At 40.3% G+C, this 18,907-nt stretch overlaps 1 protein-coding gene across 8 annotated transcripts in view; it reads left to right on the forward strand.

The window, feature by feature from the left end:
* The window catches only part of FOCAD (focadhesin), a 134,650-nt gene extending 122,273 nt beyond the window's left edge, over window positions 1-12,377 (forward strand). For 4 of the 8 annotated variants that reach the window (XM_074813563.1, XM_074813562.1, XM_074813566.1 and 1 more), the window contains 9 exons: window positions 274-402; window positions 2,850-2,965; window positions 4,208-4,468; window positions 5,111-5,200; window positions 6,351-6,528; window positions 7,971-8,068; window positions 8,935-9,186; window positions 10,326-10,401; window positions 11,921-12,377. In XM_074813563.1, coding sequence (XP_074669664.1) covers window positions 274-402; window positions 2,850-2,965; window positions 4,208-4,468; window positions 5,111-5,200; window positions 6,351-6,528; window positions 7,971-8,068; window positions 8,935-9,186; window positions 10,326-10,401; window positions 11,921-11,994 — 1,274 coding nt within the window. In that variant the 3' untranslated portion in view covers window positions 11,995-12,377. Of the gene's footprint in view, window positions 1-273; window positions 403-2,849; window positions 2,966-4,207; window positions 4,469-5,110; window positions 5,201-5,348; window positions 6,202-6,277; window positions 6,311-6,350; window positions 6,529-7,970; window positions 8,069-8,934; window positions 9,187-10,325; window positions 10,402-11,920 lie in introns of those variants that run through there. The other 4 variants (XR_012621791.1, XR_012621792.1, XR_012621793.1 and 1 more) reach the window with 4 other exon arrangements.
* The last annotated feature ends 6,530 nt before the right edge of the window (window positions 12,378-18,907 follow it).

Consider the following 18,907-nt stretch of genomic DNA (forward strand, 5'->3'; position numbering starts at 1 on the left):
CATAAATGGGTTCAAGGAGAAGGAACCAGAAAGTTTCTATTTATCAGTAGCAAATAGCCTTTTTTGATAGGACATTAATATTAAAAATACAACTGTTGAGTACAGACAGGAGATAATTCTCAGATACAAAAAGAAATAACACTGATTTTATAATGCTTTTCAGTTCTTCACTACAGATGGGTCTTCAGTGCAGCATTCACATCTTTTTCCTGAACTGTGTAGCTAAATATGTGTGTGTAAAATTCACACTCCTGATTGAGTCTTCTGTTGTAGGCCCTGAATCTGTCCCAGCTGAGCTGGTGAAAGTAGCTCTGGCACCCATTGCATTAGTTGGAGAAAGCCATCAGTATCCACCTGTGAACTGGGCATCCATTCTTTCTCCTTTGATGAGGCTAAACTTTGGTAAGATTAATAGTTTTCTGTTAACTCTTTTGTACTTGTCACAAGACTTCTTTACTAACACAGCTTTCACAAACTTTAGAGCCCACTTCATGGCTTGAAGTTATTGCAGGGATTGAAGTGTTTGCTTTCAAGACCAACTTTTTAACATTTGCAAGCATGTATTTGTGATCACCGTGTGGACACTGTTTTAACTCAAGATTAGAGAAGATCAGAGCGGAGAAGTTTGGAGCAGTATTGGAAGTTCCCTAAAACACTGGTGAAATTTGACTGAATTTTTCATTTGAGCTATTTACAGTAAGAAGAGCCCATCATGAAACTCAACTAATTGTATCTTACTTTCAGTACCCACTAAATGCTGGTCTGGTGCCTGTTTCAGAGGCTGCAGGCAACTTTATCACAAGTTTGAACTTCTCTGTAGTTCATCTAGCTATCACTAATCTGAAATATACTTTTTAGTAAATTACACAGGGTGACAGAGAAAAGCATATCCCTTTCTCCATCATGATCCTGATTTTGTCAGTGCTTCTAAGAACATTTATTTTTCATGCTGGAAAGTAACTTTGATCCTGAAGTATTGTGTTGGACAGCTTGTATAATATTTTTCTGCTCAGGATAGCTGTCAGTGCCTGTTTTGGTTGATAAAAGCGTCTGAGTTCCAAACTCATTTCCTTAAAAAAAACCCAACAAACTACTGTGCAAAGTTCCGTATTCCCTTGTTTGATTCCAGTGAGTTTTGTTTCTCCAGGTTTATGTAGCTGTTATTACTGACCCTGCAGATTCTTTTGCAGTTGGGTTGGGCAAGTGCTGTTGTGTTTAAATTGATGGTAGAGCCCAGAATGTGGAAGGTTGTTTCTTTTTTCTTTCTGGTGTTTATTTACTTTATACTTAGTGTATAAGCACTAGAACTCATGGAACTGTCATATAAGGAACAACTTCTTGCTAGATACCGAAAGATTTGGCTACACATTAAACATTTTTGCTTATACTTGAGCTGCAACTTCTGTTTTACTTGGGTTTCTTGCAATTAACTCTAAAGCCTTTTGTAAGAGTAAGTGAAAGAATTTACTGTACTGAGCTCTGCAGGCCATGCTGATGCAAATTTGTGTGCAACCTTATGAATAGTTGAAACTTGTTAAATGTATGGGGGATTTTTGTATTCCTGTTTTTCACTTAGGAGTCTTACTTTTGTAAATCAGGGGAATTCCGGAGGAAACAGTACATCGGTTTTGCGGCTATGTTTTTATTGACTGCAGGCAGCATCATCGTCTGCATTTTTATACATAATTTCTCTTGACTGTCCCCACTCTAGTGTTGTGGAAGTTGCACACCCTTCTCTAGATTATATGCAGGTTTTGCTGTGTGCTAATGAGCAACATTCATGTTGTGCTAGAAAGTATAATGCAGAACAGTTGTATTATGACCTAACAGTCCACCTAGAAATGTGGCACTCTAACACACTTCTTCCTGGAAGAGCTATATCATGAATATTTTTATGAAAATTAGACTATATGCGCGATTCTGTAGGTCACTTACCCATGTCTGTTTTTATGAACCTTAAACGTTTCATAAATTCTACTGTGAAGATTTGTTCATCTGTAAACATTGAAGACAACAGATTGCTTTCCCATCTTACAAGGTTTATTGCAGTTGTTGTTGAGCAGAAACCATATAGCATGATTGAAGTAGTACCTGTTTTTTATTCAGTAGAGCTCTGAAGTGAAGAGGCATAGGCAAATCATAATCTGTGTCTTAGCAGTTCAAGCTATTGAGAGAGAATTTTTGAATTACTTACCAAAGTCTCTTGTTACAATTTCACCCTTTCCAAGTTCTGCAAATGACTTCTCGTATAAGATATTTTATTTGGAAGAGCCTGATGCTAGACTCTTAAATCTTTGCTGTACCAGTCATTAAGGGGACTTTAAAGAAAAAAAACATCAATATTCCATAACCATCATAATCTCTATGCACAGTAAGGTCTTTCTGCGTGTTAACCTGGAGAATGCTGCCACCAAACACCCACAGCAGTAACAGTGACTGACCTCTGTTCTGTGACATATGAACATGGGGTACATGGAAGAGTAGAAATATGTGAACAAATGCTAATTACTTCTATGTTTAGAAGGAAGGAATATTGACTCATTAGATTAAATCTTCTTTTTATTTGACAAGGAGTTTTTTAGTTCTTACTTTTTTTACCATTCCCACATTTTTATTCTTGAGTGAATTGAAATGAACTTGGACAAATCCTGAGATTTCTTGCTGAAAATGCATGAATGGGAAGAGGAGACTTCTAACATGTATGTGTTAAAAGCTTTAAGCAGCATCTCTAGAAAAGCGAATTTTAATCTAGTGCTCTAGCAGAACAATAACCCTCCTTTATTTTATGAGTTGAGAACAAATTTAAAGTGCAAGTAACTTCTTCATAACTCTGTTTTCTTCTGGTTTAGGTGATGAAGTAAAACATCTCTGCCTTCAACTGGCTGTGACACAGGCCCAGTCATCTCAAAATGCAACAATGCTTTTGGGGATGTGGGTGGCGCCTCCCCTTGTCTACAGTCTCAGTGTATGTATGTCAGAAAATCTGTGGGACCTCAGCACCTCTCACCTGTAAGATTCCTCAGTAATGATGCTTAGGATGTCTCACCAGAAAAGGATTACTGGGTTCAGAATTCTGCAGAAGTATTGTTTAGCAAATACTGATAGTGAGAGAAGGGCCGTTCTGGGGCCTTGAAATTCAAGGTAGACTCAAAATCTGCTACATTGGTTTTACATAGATTGCTTAAGACCTTTTTGCTCCCTCTCGTTTCATGCCATAGCTCTGATGACTTAGAGATGTAAGAAGGCATGGCACATAAGAAGTTATCTTTTATTATACCAGCTGATAGTCTTAGAAAACTAAGTCCAACCTGTCTGTCCATAAGCTTGCCTGCTTCTTCCAGCAGTGTCTCCTGATCTAGTAAAATGTGTTACTTCTTGAAAACCTTGCCTTAATTCTGTAGACAGTCAATAGACTAACCTATAGTACAATCAGATTTGAGCTTATACTCCACTACAGTGCAGTTCTTCTTACAGAGGTACAACATGGACTCCATGATACAGTATGTAAACTCCCTGAATCCCACAGTGCACTTGACTGTGCAGTTCTGTCAGTTTATACAAGTTGAGGAGCAGGTTCATGACAATTCTCAGAAAATCCATTGTGGATCTCTTTGATCTTTTCCAGCTCTTCAAGGGGTGTTTTTGTCTTGGAGTTTTTAACTCATTAGTCTTCAAAAATGTATAAACACTTGGTGGCAATTTTAAGATACATAGTTGTAAAGATACCAAGAAAAGAAAGATTTTATTTCTGAGTACTGGTTTCTCACTGCAGTGGGGATTTGAGAGCACAGAATGAGCTCAGCTACAGGGTGGGTAATTATTCATTCTTCCTCACTAACTAGCAATATTAATGGTTCTAGGAGTACCGTATTTCTGTCCTTGACTGTCTAGTCAGTCTGTATGCTTTATGTAGGAATGTGGTGGGCACCGTATAGGGAAATCACAATTGTCCAGTCAATAAGAGACATGATATCTAGGTTTCATTGAAAGGAAGTTCCTCAGTTTTTAAGGAAGATAGAATATTGACATGTTTGAACTCTTTTTAATTCAAGCAATTCTTCAAAAGAGAGAAGAAGAATTGAGAAGTATTTATGACTTTGAGTGCTTTTTTGAAGTGGTGTTTGAGCCACTTCCATCCTTTATAACAATAGTTGAAGGTCGGTGAAGAGCTAGAATATGAAATTATGCAAAAGTTTTTGCTTTTCAGATGAAAACCCAAAAATACCTTTTCATGTCCCTGCCTTTGTGGATGAAACATGTTGCAGAAGACAAACTACAGTCTTTTACAGAAGTGGTTTTGATACAACAGTTTGAAGTGAAGAATCACACAAAAAACCCAGAAATTTGCCAGTGTGTTTTACAAGGGCTTGTGCAGGCAATGCAGCTTCCAAACCCTGCCCAGTACTGCTGGAGCTTTCTGTGCCAGGCTGTGGAGAAAATATTTGAGCTTCTACCAAATGAGGTTCAGGTAAGGAATAAGTATGAGGTGTATGAACATTGTAACTGGATATTTTTACTGATGGTAAGTCCCATCTTTTTGTAGTCACCCATCAGATTTGAAACATGAAATAGATGTGAAATTTTTAGTGATAGTCATTAAGGTGTCTGCATGATTTCAATTTAAGTTACTTTCGGGTATTATTTACAATATGACTAAGTTGTGAAACCAATTTAATGTACTATTTTCCCTCATAAATGATTTGCTAATGGAAAAATACCGTATTAGTACTGAAATAAATGTTACTGAAACAGAACCAGAGAACAATCAGACGGGGTTTTTATTCCCCCGCAGAGGATTCAGCTTCTCACAGTGATTTAAAGAAACTATCTAGCTACAGAAAATAACTCCAAGGAAGGACACTTTTCCATTTAAAATAAAATTAACTCTTTGAAAGTTTTCAAATACCATTATTCCTTAGTAATTAAGTACATTGAAGTCCCCAGCAAATACAGAATTTCTAAAATAAAATTAATAAAATGAGGCTAGAGACTAGATTAAATATTCATCAGGATCATTAACAAAGTTCCTGGACTCACCAATTTTAATGGTAAAGCAACCTGGAAGTATACATGTATACATCTAAACATGCATTTATTTTTCTGTTTCCAGAGAGGTAAACCCGAGATGTATATTGATGTAGCAAAATGTCTCTCGGAAATGCCCGATTCAGAGATTGATCGCATTGTCCAGGTCTCTAAGGTAACGATGTTCTAATCCTGGTCTTTTATCACCAAATCACATGAAACAAGCATGCCTTACCATTTTTCCTGTCACCAGAGTGTTTTAACCCCTTGGGAGCATTGATAGTTTTATCTGCCATGCAAGTAAGAGTGTCTCTAATTTGCAGGTAGCAGAGAGAAGCAAAAGTGATAAAAGCCCATATCCAAAACTTTCTCAAGGCGACTGAAATACTACTGGTTTCACCTGGGAGCTTTGAACTAAGAAGAGGAAGTCTAAGTAACTTGGTCGAGTTCAGGCAGGGCTCTGTTAGCAGAACAGGAATGGTGTTAGGTCTTCTGAATCCAAGACCAATGGTGCCAACAGCAGACCATAGTCCTCTTTGGTTAACATAACCAGCTACTTGAAACTGTAAATGCATCTTGGTGATGAGCTGTGCTTGAACTGGTGGATCCTTGCTTCTGTTAAAGTGAAATACTTTGACTGAACAACCTTTCATTCTTGAATTAATGTACTATATTTGCATTCACACTCAGAATGTTTCCTGGTGGACAAGATGGCTGAGGCTGACAGTGGAATAAAAAAGCTTTGAGCTTCTAGCTAACCATGGAATCAATTAGCAGTGGAATTCTTAGCAGCTGAAATGCTAAGGAAATGACCTGTCTTGGAAGGACTTGATGGTTTATAAACAAACATCTGTGACATAAAACCATATTGTTCTGTTTACTGGCAGATTCACTAGAGAATCAAGCATTTAAATAGGTTAGGGAAGGTAAACTGTCATTTCCTTGTATCTTTGAGTTCTTATTACCACACTGGAAAGACAATTTAAGAAAAACATTTTGTCACTGCAATGAATCTGTCTTGCAAGAAGACTTGAGTCTACAGAACTGTCAAGCTGGTTCATTTCAATTTAAAGGGGAATGTAACATTTAAAGCAGTATGAAAACAGTCAGACTTTACTGAGTTGCACTTTACTGGACTATTTAGAAGCGTGTAAAATTAAAGTAATATGTACAGTCTTCTGTTTCATAATTTGTCTTGAAGAAAAATGAGCCTGCTAGATAATAAAAAAATTTCTCCCCTTTTTTTATAAAGAGAAATGCAGCATCTGCTGTTCCCACAGGAAAGGTATATTTTACTTTAACATGTTTTTTAATTGCATTTGCAGAACAATATACAGAAGGCCACATTCACAAAAGTGTATTTAATTTCTCAAGGCAGACTGCCTCTGATGAACTTGATGGCCGTGATTGATACTGTGGCACGATATCACGAGAAAGAAGATATTTTATGGTTGCTCTTGCAATGTTTCTATCATGCTCGTATTGTGAGCCATGAAAACACAGGTAAGGTCAGGCTTAAAGAAGAATCAACAATAAAATAAACAGATATCAGTGGATCTACACTGATGCTTTTAAAATAATTTTAAGATGTGGATTTGGAAACCTAAGTGTTTCCAAATTTCTCCATATTAGAAACTACTCAATCTTCAGAATTTTTCTGCTCTTCAAATACGTGTATCAAACATTGCTGCTATGTTTTTCTCCAGTTCTTTTTCTGTGGATGAGCTACAAGTCATTTATCTCAGCCAGGTTGTTTGCAGACCAGAGTTTTGACTAGATCTGTGTTCCCTAGTCTTTGTAGACTTTCAGTGTAAGTTAATGTTAAAAATGTACATACTAATAGTGTAATAGTGCAACTCTGCTAACCTCTGGATTTAGTGTCTGACTTACTGGTGTGTGACACAGTAGGTAGGGGCATGTTCCTGTGAGACTGGTTGAACCAAGGAGATAGCTTGCTTTTCTGAACTCGACACAGGAAACAAATTGCCCTTCTGCCTCTTCATAACCATATCAGATAGTTATCTGGTGTGTTACTGAGTAGGCTTGGCTCAGTTAAGGGTCTGATAATGGACTGGAGCTGATGCAAGAGAAGTAGCAGAATCACACAGGAAGATAAAGGAGGAAGAAGCAGGAACAGAGGGGGAGGCAAGAATTTTGGCCTCCTTATTTTGCATGGCAGAACGATCTTTGGCTGCCTGTGTTCACAGAACTACTTCAAAGCATTATATTGCTAGATGTCTTAGCTGCCAGGTGTGGTTGAAGAACTTCAAACAGTAGTGAGTTTTGAATGAGTGAAATGAGGCTGCAGGAAGCAACATGAAAGAGGGGGCACATGTAAAGAGTACAAGGAAATGGTATTGTATGAAGTGATGTGGTCTTGAAGGTGAGGATGGTTATTATTTTGTAGGAGGTGGAATGGATTTTGGTCAGCAGGATCTGAATCAATGAAATATGTTTCATTCTTGGATTGAGGGCTGATTTTATTTGCATGCCTTGACTGTATTTGACTGATCCTCTCTGCACTGTAGGAGGATTTTCACAGCACTCCCCACATTCTTGCCTGGCATACAGGGACATCAGTGCTAGACTTAGATGACTGGGGCAAAAACTTTGGGGAGGCTTTAGGATTCTGTAGTGGTCACATATGCAGACTGAGTTAGTGGGACCTGCAGGCTGCCATTATGCAAATTATTTCTTGCTCAGCATTCCTTGTTCTGTGTGTTGAGTGTGTTGCCTGCATTTTAAGCAAAGTTTTGGTACTGTTTAAGTGCCCGCATGCCTTCTGTCATTGGCAACCCTGAATCAAATGTGATAGTGGTATTGGTGATCGGTTTTTTTCCACAGTCAGTACTTTGTTGCTATAGTGATTCCCTATGCTTGCCTTTTAATGAAAAACAGTACATTCTAGTGTTTTATGTGAGTAAATGCTTTTGTTCTTCTTCTAGGAGTGTTGCAAAGAATGGACTGGCTGCTAGACCTGATGGGCTACATCAGAAATTTAGCATACAAGTCAACGCCCTTAGAAAATGTTGATCTTAAAGAGGTACATGCTGTGAAAATAATTTTAAACTTTTTGGGGAAAAAAAGGAAGTTTTTATGTATTTCACATTCTATCTCAGAAATTAAGTTTTATTCCCCATGCTTTTATATTTTAGAAGATTGTCATCTTACCTCCGCAGAAAAATTATTTTCAATTTTTTTGAGTGTATGTGTATTTAAAATTCTTACTTTAACCCTGACATACAAATTGTTAGAAGCTAAAGGTCACTAAAGGAAATCATTGCTTCAAATTTACTGCATTTAGAACAATTAAAGGAAAAATTTGAATTCACCGGTAGAACTGTCTAAGCAGGTCAAAATTGTCCAGCTGCTGCTTCTAAGAGGGCTTGGACAGTTTTAGGGAACTTAGTATTGTTCATGTTACATCTGTTCAGCTGTTTAAGTCTTCTGGTTGAAGACATAAAATAAGCTGCCGCTTAGATCAGAAAGGCATTTGGTCCATTGCTGCAATAGTTCCCAACCATTTGTAGCACCACAAAGGTGACCATCTCCAATTTCCCTTGACAGTCAGCTTGCTGTAAAGAAGTTATTTCCCCATTTTAAACGAAATGTGGATCAGCTTTAATCTAAAGGATGATTTTAGAAGAGTGTGGTTTTGCTTTTCTTTCTGTAGATATTTTAGTTTGATTTGGCGTTTAGAAAAAGGCTTGAGCATAAGACAGTATTGAGAACTTTTTAGTTCTTGCATTTTGAATGTTAGCTGAATTTTCAGATGATTGTCTTGAAAAGCAAGCCACCATCTGGGGTTTTGGGGTTTTTTTTGGTTTTTTTTTTTTTTTTATTGGGTTTTTTTCCCCCCTTCTGTATTGCTCATCTAATAAAGTGTATTTTTGGCTCTTTCCTGTTTAGTGCATAGATTTCTTCCTGTGGCTCTTTGCAGCTTCTGTGGTGGCCTGGGCTGACCATGGTGCACCGTTGCTGCTTGGTCTCAGTGCTGAGTGGTTACCATGGAAGCACCGAATGGTATTACCAGAATTATCTGAGGATTACATTGGCAAGCACCCCACTGACAGGCTTGCTGTACAAGAAACTCTTACTCTCCTTCCAAGCAGCATTTCCCTTTTGCTGACTAAAGAGCCTTGGAAGGAACAAACACAGAAGGTAAAACTGCATGTAGTTATAAAGTACCCCATTTTTAGTAGTCATCTCAAGTCTTGGATGGAGCAGTTATTTCCTCTATATCTATTGCATCTGACTTGTGATCTTGTTTTTCTTTATTTGCAATCAGATATGACGTCTCAAAAGACCTAATGTAGTTTCTTAAGTAAAATGTGAGAGTTGTGAAGATCAAAAAACATTGCAGTGTTGGGAGTCAGACTCTTAAGAGCATACATCTGTGAGAGGAGAGTTGTCAGCTGCTGGTAGCAAGTCAGTCTTTTAAACACTGAAAGACAGATCCTCTTGCAGTAGGTGCGGTTGAACATCACCTCAGCAGCAGTTTAGGGCAGTCAGAGATCTTCTGTGCAGTTTGTAGTGTGTCTTTTATTTTCAAGTGTAAGTTGAAAATAAGTGTGGAAAACGGTGCCTCATTTGGCAAGCCTACTGTAGGCTGCTTGTAGTTGAGATATGTGGAATTACTGTTATAAACCTATAGATTAATAGTTAGCTGTTTTGTGCAAACCAGAATCCATTAAGGACTGTCTCCTCTACACTCCTGTGCTCAGAGTTACTACTGAAGTTAAAATTCAGAATGTGGGAGGAATGCAGGAGTGGGTTGTTAATATGCAAGTGCCTAGTTGGGCTTTAGGAAAGAATTTGATACTATTCCCTGAAATCATCCTGATAAGTTTGAAATACCACATTGTCCTCCAGGCACCCTATGCTGCCAGAAAAGAGAGACGTCAAGAGAGGGACAAAGTCAGTAAGAATTCTGAAGGATTTGCAGTAAAACATTTAGACAAGAAGACTGATGATAAGGAAGTATTGTATTAATAGTTTAAAGGTGCAGTCAGGCAAGATGGAAGGAAACTATATACTGTGTCTTCTTCATTACAAAAAATTATTTCTGAGGTAATGAGAAGGAACAAAGGGAGTTTCCAATCCAGCTGTAGGAGAAATTGCACAGACAGCAAGACGTACTCTAGGGCATTTGGATAGAAGCTTGATTGGCCACTGCCTCTGATTAGGTAACTAAGAGTTTAGCAGCAATCAGATGTTGCCTGTCAAACTGAAAATAATTTGTGGTGTTCGGATACAGAGGCTCTTTTAATTCAGATTTTCCTTTATATTTCAATCTTTAGTTTATTGACTGGCTGATCAATATGATGGAAAGTCCTAAGGAAGCATTATCAAAGTCTTCCATGGACCTGCTGAAAGGTAGGATATTTTTAACTGGGTCCTTATTTTTCTATAATTATCAGTACAGATCAAAATCCAGTTGTTAAAAGGAGTGAGATGAATCCATACAATTAACACATGTAGGAGAGCTATATTTTGCCTTTGGGGAAACCTTCACAGGTAAGTTTATAATTCCTGTGTGTAACACCTCCTTATACTTGTTATTTCATCTGCTAATGCTTATGATGTACCACTGACGATCCAAAGGATCTAAAGGTACATCTGGTCCTACAAGCGTATTTCAGTGATAGATCTGTCAATTGTTTTTGAAGTTACCCTTAAAATGCAACATACTATTTGGAAACCCTCCAGTACTAGAATAGAAAAAATACAACAATTTATTCAGGTGCAACTGAAGACTGAACTGTGGGGAAGGGATAGGAGATGGGCAGTGACAGCCTACCAGAGTGGTCTGACAAGAAAGAATAGAGAAATGAGGGTTGCTGAAAAGATGTATGTAAAGAAAGGTGGGAAGTACATGATATTTTTAATTACAGTAATGGCCAGTGGCCCTTGCATGCACCTCATTGCTCACCTAAAGATGCAGATTGTGAATACAGTCTGTGTAAATCATTTGAAGAGGACACCGCAAATCCTCTGAAGTGAGGGTACTTGTGCTTCTTTCCATTAACACAAGGCACCTCCTTTGAATCCCCTGATTTGTTGGATCTAAACATGGCTTCTTGAAATCTGGTTATAAGTTCTTTGTATTACTAGGATAATTAGTCTTGTTTTGAGGGTCTGCAATCTTTAGTCACTCTCTGATAAATTTCAAAATTCCTTTGTTGTGTCTGCTGATCTCCACCAGAAGCAATGCTAAGGCTTGTTGGAGAATCTCCTCTGTACACCAGAAGATTCTGATACACACAGTATATTCTCAGTATGCCCTGATTAAGATGAGTCATTGTTTCCCTTGAGCTTTTCATTGCTTTTTTTTGCTTTTAAGTACTAGAACATGAAACTCCCTTCTGGATGACTAGAATGCGACTGGTTTGGTTACTCAATTTTGCCTAAATTCGTGATCCTTTCAGAGTGAGTTGCAGAATCAGTGAATTGCATTTATAATCAGTGAACTGCACAGAGGACTTAAGACATAGTACTTTGTGCTTCTATCCTTCCCAGTGCCTCCTATCTCCCCTTCAATCATTGCTCATTGGATTCAAACTTTCTGCAGTGTTGGTTGATCTATGTGCTGCTTCAAAGTGATGGTCTAATTAGCAGATGATGTGATATGATTGCAGCAGGAGACATGCCCTAAAGCAGCTGAAAGGCCTAGTACAACATCACATTTCAGAGGGGTGGAGAGACTAAAGTGCCTTGTGAACAGCAGAAGTAGCATTAGAAACTGTCATGCTAGAAAGCGAAAAAGTCATGAAAAGAGTCAGTAAAAGGAGAACTGAATCTATACCTGTGTCAGTAAAATGACTAGGGAGAATACTCTCACATCCTTTCTAGCCTGGACTGCACAAATTAATGTAATTTGTCTTTGTCTTCACAGTTACACTTCTGGCCTTGAGATCTTTTGCAGAGTTCAAGAAGAAAGCAGTGTGGACTAAAGCTTACGGATGGTAGCTGCATGTCATATCTTACCCAGTGAAGAAACCTGTTCATAGTTGAAAGCATAATACTACTACTTGAGCATCAAGAAGACCAATTTCAGAGAGGTTTCCTGTCAGAATGGTTTGGGTTGGTTATTTTTTTTATCCTTTTTACCTCCTCCCAAAGACTCATAAGATGAAAAACAGTATTTTGTTTTTCACTGATGGGGTGTTCTTTTACAAACGACCTAGCATGGTTTGAACTGTGCTGAATCTAAGTTAGAAATACACATTCAGTTGTTTCAATTGCGTTGTTTTACCAATACCTGGGAGCCTCAAAAGCCAGCGTGGATTATTCCTTTAACCCACGGAAGCTTTGTAGGAATGGCTGGAAAAAAAATAAACTTGTAAAATGTGTTTGAGTGAAGCCTATGTACTAAAGTATGTTTTAGTGTAACAGACTTCTGAATGAGCATTATTTTTTAACTGATAACCTTTTTTTTAGTAATAACACAATGCTTTTGTGCAGTAGTGACGACACATTAAAGGTATATAATGTGAGCAGCATTTCTGAAAGGGTTGGTGTGCTTGTCAATTTTGCAGCTGCTTTGTCAAGATCATTGAAATAAGTCAGTGATCCTAACAGCTGCCATGTTCCCGCCTCCAGGATGGTTGCAGTTTTCATTCCACTTACAACTGTTCTTGTCTCCTTTACCCTCCTTTGCACATAAGGAGAGTTTTTCTCTGCCACTAGGCAAAAGGGACAGTACAGCAACTCTTTTCTGCCTTTACCATCTTAAACAGATTAGCCCCTGCCATTTTCCTTATTTAATACTCTTCTCTTTCTGAAGGAATAGAGAACCTTTCCATTTTGCAATCTTGCTAAAACAGACCTTAAAGGGGATTTTGTATTTAGCAATCCTCCTCAATAGAGCAGACAAAAATCAACTGAATATAATTGCTTGGGCACTGGTCCCTAATGTCTTCTAAAGCAGTACTAGTGAGAGCGTTGTTGATTTTGACAGTTTACATGAAATGTTACCACCCTACATCTAGAAGCCACACCCCATTGCAAGAATTCTCTTAATTTCAGCACTGATAACATTTCCTCTGTGGAAGAAATTCTCCTCTGACTTCTTTATGGGCTTTTCTCACCTAACAAGGTTACTGTGGGGTGACAGTGTGCTTTCCACAGTGATTAAGCATTTCTTCAGCGATTAGGTGTGTGGAGGATTAACACAGTACTTGTTTGTATTTCTGAAATAGTGTATAATAATGGTAATTACCTGCTCTGTATGCAGCTGTATACTGAGAAGACAGTCCAACGGTGAATGTGCAGAAAGACTCACTGAAGGCAGTTGTCACTGAGTCAGTATCTCAGTGCATGACATTTCCATTTGTGTGGACTTCTAAGTAATTTCTAACAAAGCCAAATATGTCACATGTTTTAATGGTGCCGTCTCTAGTGTACTGTTTCAAACTAACTTACACCTCTACTCATCTGAGTTTGCATGTGTATTAGCATTTTAATTCTGATGAGAAGTTTTCTGTGCTGAATTAAACTACACTGACATACAGTAGAAAAGGTAAGCCAAGAGATGGCATAGCACTGCCTGAGGGTGGCAATGCTAACATAGCTCCAGGGAGCACTGAGGGTTTAGGAGCATATCTGAAGTACTTGTACACCAGCGCACACAGTATGAGAAACAAACAAGATAAACTGGAAGCATCGGTCCATTCCCAGATCTGTGATGTCACTGGTATTAGTGAGACGTGGTGGAATGAGTCCCATGACTGAAGTGCTGGAGTGCAGGGCTGCAGGCTGTTCAGGAGGAATAGGCAGGGCAGGTGAGGTGGCGGTGTTGCACTGTGTGTAAGGGAGAGGTATGACTGTACAGCCCTTGCAGTTAGTGATAATCTGGTTGAGAGCCTCTGGGTGAGGATTAGTGGATGGAAAACAAAGCAGATGTCATTTTCAAGGTCTGCTGCTGTTCACTCAGCCACTCTGATAGCACTGATGATTTATTCTGTACGCAGTTAGGATAAACTTCTGGATGGGTAGCCCTTGTCCTTACAGGAGATTTCAGCTTCCCAGAGATAACTAGGAATATCGTACTGCTGTGACAGGCAGGTCTTGGAAATTCATGACATTTGTAGGAGACAACTTCTTGTCACAGGTGAGCCAACTAGGAAGGATGCCCTCCTATACTTGCTTTTTGTCAGTAGAAAAGGACTTATGGGGGATGTGATGGTAGGTGGCTGTCTTGGCCACAGTGATCATGAAATAGTTGAGTTTAAAACTTCCAGTGTAACAAGAAAGAAGGACAGTAGGGCTACTATCCTGGATTTCAAGAGAGCAGACTTTAAGCTGCCCAGGAAGCTGGTTAGCAGTGTCCCCTGGGAATCTGCTTTTGAGGGCCCATCTGTTTTTAAGAACCACCTTTTAGAAGCACAGGAGCAGGCAGTCCCATTGTGCTGAAAGTCAAGCAAGCAGGGCAGAAAACCAGCTTCGCTGAACAGGGAACTTCTCTTGTAACTCAGACGGAAGAGTAATTCTGTGATCTCTGGAAGCAAGGTCCCGCTTTGCAGGAAGATGACAGAGCTGTTGTTCATATGTGCAGGGAGAAAACACAAAAGGCCAAAGGTCAGCTTGAGTTGAAACTGGACAGTTTTGGGTCAGATAAGAAAAAATTATGAGTATGTTAAGAGCAAGAGGAGATCTTAAGAAAGTATTGGACAATACTTGATGAAGATAGTCACCTGACAAATAGGGATGAAGAAGAGACAGAGGCATTTAATGCTCTTTTTTTTTTTTTTTTTGTCTCAGTCTTTAATAATACTGATAGACCTTGGGCTACCGGTCCTCTGAGTTGGAGGACATGTAGGAGCAGTGACTTTCCATTTGTGGACAGTGAAATTGTACTTGATCAGTTGTAGGAGTTGTGTCACTTGAATCTTTCTAAGTCCATGGGGCCTGATGGGATTCATCCCAGAGTACTGGAGGAGGTAGCAGATGTTACAGCAGGAGCCCTCTCGATCATCTACCAAAGGTACCAAAGGAGGTCGCTGCTGACTGGAAGCTAGCCAGTGTTATTCCAATTTACCAGAAGGGCATAAGGGAAGACCCAGGGAACTGCAGACCTGTTAGTCTTAACTTCCCTACCTGGGAAAAAGTGGTCCTACTGGGTGCTATTGAAAGGGACTTAAAGGACGATACAGTCATCAGGTACAGTCAGCATGGGTTCACAAAGGGAAAATCCTGTCTAACTAATCTGGTACCCTTCTACAACAAGATGACCCACCTAGGGGGGGAAGGGAAGGCAGTGGATGTAGTTTTTGTGAATTGTAGTAAGGTTTTTGATACTGTCCCTCACAGCATCCTTCTGGACAAGTAGTCCAACTGTGGTATGAGCGGGTTCACAGTGCACTGCGTGAAGAACTGGCTGAAGGGCAGAGATCAAAGGGTTGTAATGAATGGCGCTACATCTGACTGGCGACCGGTCACCAGCGGTGTTCCTCAGGGGTGGTTTTGTTCAAGATATTCATCAGTGATCTGGATGCAGGAATTGAATGCACCATTAGTAAGCTTGCTGATGATACTAAACTGGAAGGTGCTGCTGACCCAAGGGACAAGAGGCCTTGCAGAGGGATCTAGATAGATTAGAGCACTGGGCAATCATTAATGGCATGAGATTCAACAAGATTCTGCACCTGGTATGGAGTAACTCTGGACACAAGTATAAACTGGGAGAGGAGTGGCTACAGCACAGCCCTGCAGAAAGGGATCTGGGGGTGCTGGTTGACTTTAAGCTCAACAGGAGCCAGTGGTGTGCGCTGGCAGCCAAGAGGGCAAACTGCATCCTGGGCTGCAACAAACACAGTTTAAGCGGCCGGTTAAAAAAGCTGATTATCCCACTGTATTCAGCATTGGTGTGGCCTCAGCTTGAGTACTGTGTGCAGTGCTGGGCCCCACAACTTATGAAGGATGTGAAGGTCCTTGAATGCATCCAGAGGAGGGCAACAAAACTAGTGACAGGGCTGGAAGGAATGTCCTGTGAGGGGCGTCGGAGACCTCTGGGTTTGTCTAGTTTGGAGAAAAGGAGGGTGAGGGGTGACTGCATTGCCCTATACAACTTCCTGAGGAGAGGAGTTGGAGAGGGAGGTGCTGGTCTCTTCTCCCTGGGATCCAGCAACAGGACTCATGGGAATGGCTCAGAGCTGAATTAGGTGAGGTTCAGACTTGACATTAAGAAACATTTCTTTGAGAGTGATCAAACAGGCTTCCTAGGAAGGTGGTTTGTGACCCATGCCTGTCAGTGTTTAAGGGGCATTTGGACAATGCCCTTAATTACATGCTTTAACTTGGTCAGCCTTGAATTAGTCAGACAGTTGGACTAGATGATCCTTGTAGGTCCCTTTCAACTGGAACTATTCTGAATACTCCAGTGTACTCTACAACTGTGTGTTCAGCCCACAGGACTAAACTAGAGCTGGTTTGAAGTTAAAACCCTCTGCAAGGCAGGTAAGTTGGCTGTTAGGTCCTCATTGTGAATCACTTCACTATGGTTCCATTTCTGTTGGGTTGCTGTACCTGCAAGTATACACATAGCCTATGGTGAAGAGGCTGTTCCTCCTGTTGTGTGCAATTTTTATTTCTAGGTGATCTCTTTCAGAATAGTTTGTGGCTCTGGAGACAATGACTTTCAAGGACTTGAGATGGGCAAGTTAGTTGCTACTGCATTTTGGATGTGTAGGAAGGCAGCAAAGGAAGCTGGTGGTGAAGATACTGGCAGGACAAGTTCCTGTGACTCTAGCATAGTTGTTCTGTGGGCAAACAGAAGGGATAAAACTTTTTTTTTCTATCTTCAGCACTTAGGTGTAGTTTCTTTTCCACACTGTATGTGTTTCATATGCATATTTATGAATTCAATCTCACACTACATAAGCTGTACTAAAACTAGTGCTTTTTTAAATGTCAGACAAATCTAGTAGTCAGATACCCTTCTGTTCCTAAAGAAATGGTTAAACAATGTTCAATTATATATCACTTTCCTAAGTGGTATTTCTTCACCCTTGTCTATGTAGTACATTATTTTGCCTGTGTTTATGTAGATAGGTAAGAACAACACTTACTTTGATTCCTATATCAGATTATTTAAATAGAAGTACAGACGAGCTGGGATCTCAAGACTGATACAAGTTTTGAACAAAGATTTAAGTTCCCAGAGGTGGAAAGACTTGGGCAACTTTTTAAGCACCTTTTTGCCTGCCTAATCCTGAGCTTGTCCAGAAACTAAGGTAAGGCATTGGAGCTGAAGTTACAGTGACCTGCTGTGGTCACACATGGAAGGTTAATTCCCTGGGTCTCCCAATTGCCTGCCCCAAGTTACCTCTGCACCAGAAAGAGATGGGGAAGTCTTCTGCCACTAACTTCATGACTTCTTCCTGCAGTTTAGGTTTGGGGGTGCTCCCCGTAGTGAATTTTAAAGAATCCTCCTCCTATTCCAGGCTTTTGGCCAGCTGTAAGAATCAAGGGAAAGGGAGAACATTGCATCCTGTTGGGGTTTTTTTTAACATAAAGCAATAAACATGGCTTAGCATGAATATCTGTGGTTAAGTTTGACCTTGGCTGACTGTCAGATGCCCATTCAGCTGCTCCTCTCCATCTTCTCAACAGGACAGGGACAAAATAGGATGAGAAAGCTCATGGGTCAACGTAAAGACAGGGAGATCATTTACCGGGTGCCGTTGCAAAAAGAGACTCAACTTGGGGAAGAGTAATTTATTGCCAGTTGAAAATATAGTAAGAAACAAAACCATAACTTAAAACACCTTCCCCCCCACCCTTCCCTTCTTCCTAGGCTCAACTTCACTCCTTCATTCCTGACTCTTCTGCCTCCTCCCTCCTCAAGCAGTGCAGGGTGGGTAGAGAATGAGGATTGCAGTCAGTTCATAAACCTTCATCTCTGCTGTGTGTTCCTCTTCACACTGTTCCCCTGCTGCAGCATGGGGTCCCTCTCCAATGAGATACAGTCCTTCATGAACTGCTCCAGCATGGACCTTCTCACAGGCTGCAGCTCTTCACAAACTGCTCTAGCGTGGGTCCTTTCCATGGGGTGCAGTCCATCTGGAAAAGTCTGCTCCAGTGTGGGTCCCTCAAGGGCCATAGTTCCTGACAGGAACTTGCTCCCGTGTGGGCTCTCCGTGGGCTGCAGCTTCCTTCAGGGCATATCCACAGGCTGCAGTGCGGATATCTTGTCGGACATGGTCCTCCATGGGCTGCAGAGGGACAACCATGGTCGTCTTCATGGGCCACAGGGGAATCTGCTGCAGTGTCCTCTCATTCCCCACTGACTCTGGTGTCTGCAGAGCTTTTTCTCTCACATTTTTCTTAATTCTTCTCTTACACCTGCTCCATAGCGTTTTTTACCTTTTCTTAAATATGTTTTCACAGAGCACCATCAGCTTGCTGTTTGGCTCAGCAGTGTCCCATGGTGGCTCTGTTTTGGAGCTGACTGGAACACTCTGTGTCTGGCATGGGGGAAGCCACTGGCTTCTTCTCACGGAGGCCATCCCTGCTCCTTCCCCACTTGCCACGTAGACCAAATATCATATGTCATGTTTCGTCCTACAGGGTATGCTAACTCCAGGCAGTTTAATGACAAACACATTAGATTGAATTTCCAAGGGGAAAAATGTCCATGTTTCACCTCTAGTGTGTTATATAGCGTTTTGACGTGAAGTGTTCTTATTCTGTCTCTTTTCAAAGCTGTCATCCTATTCAGCTGCTCTGCATGATTCTTCATGTTTGTCTACACCTGAATCTATGTGGGTCAGACAGAAGTCCAAAGTGGAAGTACTTCTGTTTCTCTAATAAGTTCCAAATTCCTACCTCTGTTTGCAGTGCTCTCAAAAAAAAAAAAAAAAATTCCAGGGTTGACCCTATA

This window comes from Strix aluco, chromosome Z, assembly GCF_031877795.1.
Source record: "Strix aluco isolate bStrAlu1 chromosome Z, bStrAlu1.hap1, whole genome shotgun sequence".
Classification (NCBI taxonomy): Eukaryota; Metazoa; Chordata; class Aves; order Strigiformes; family Strigidae; genus Strix; species Strix aluco.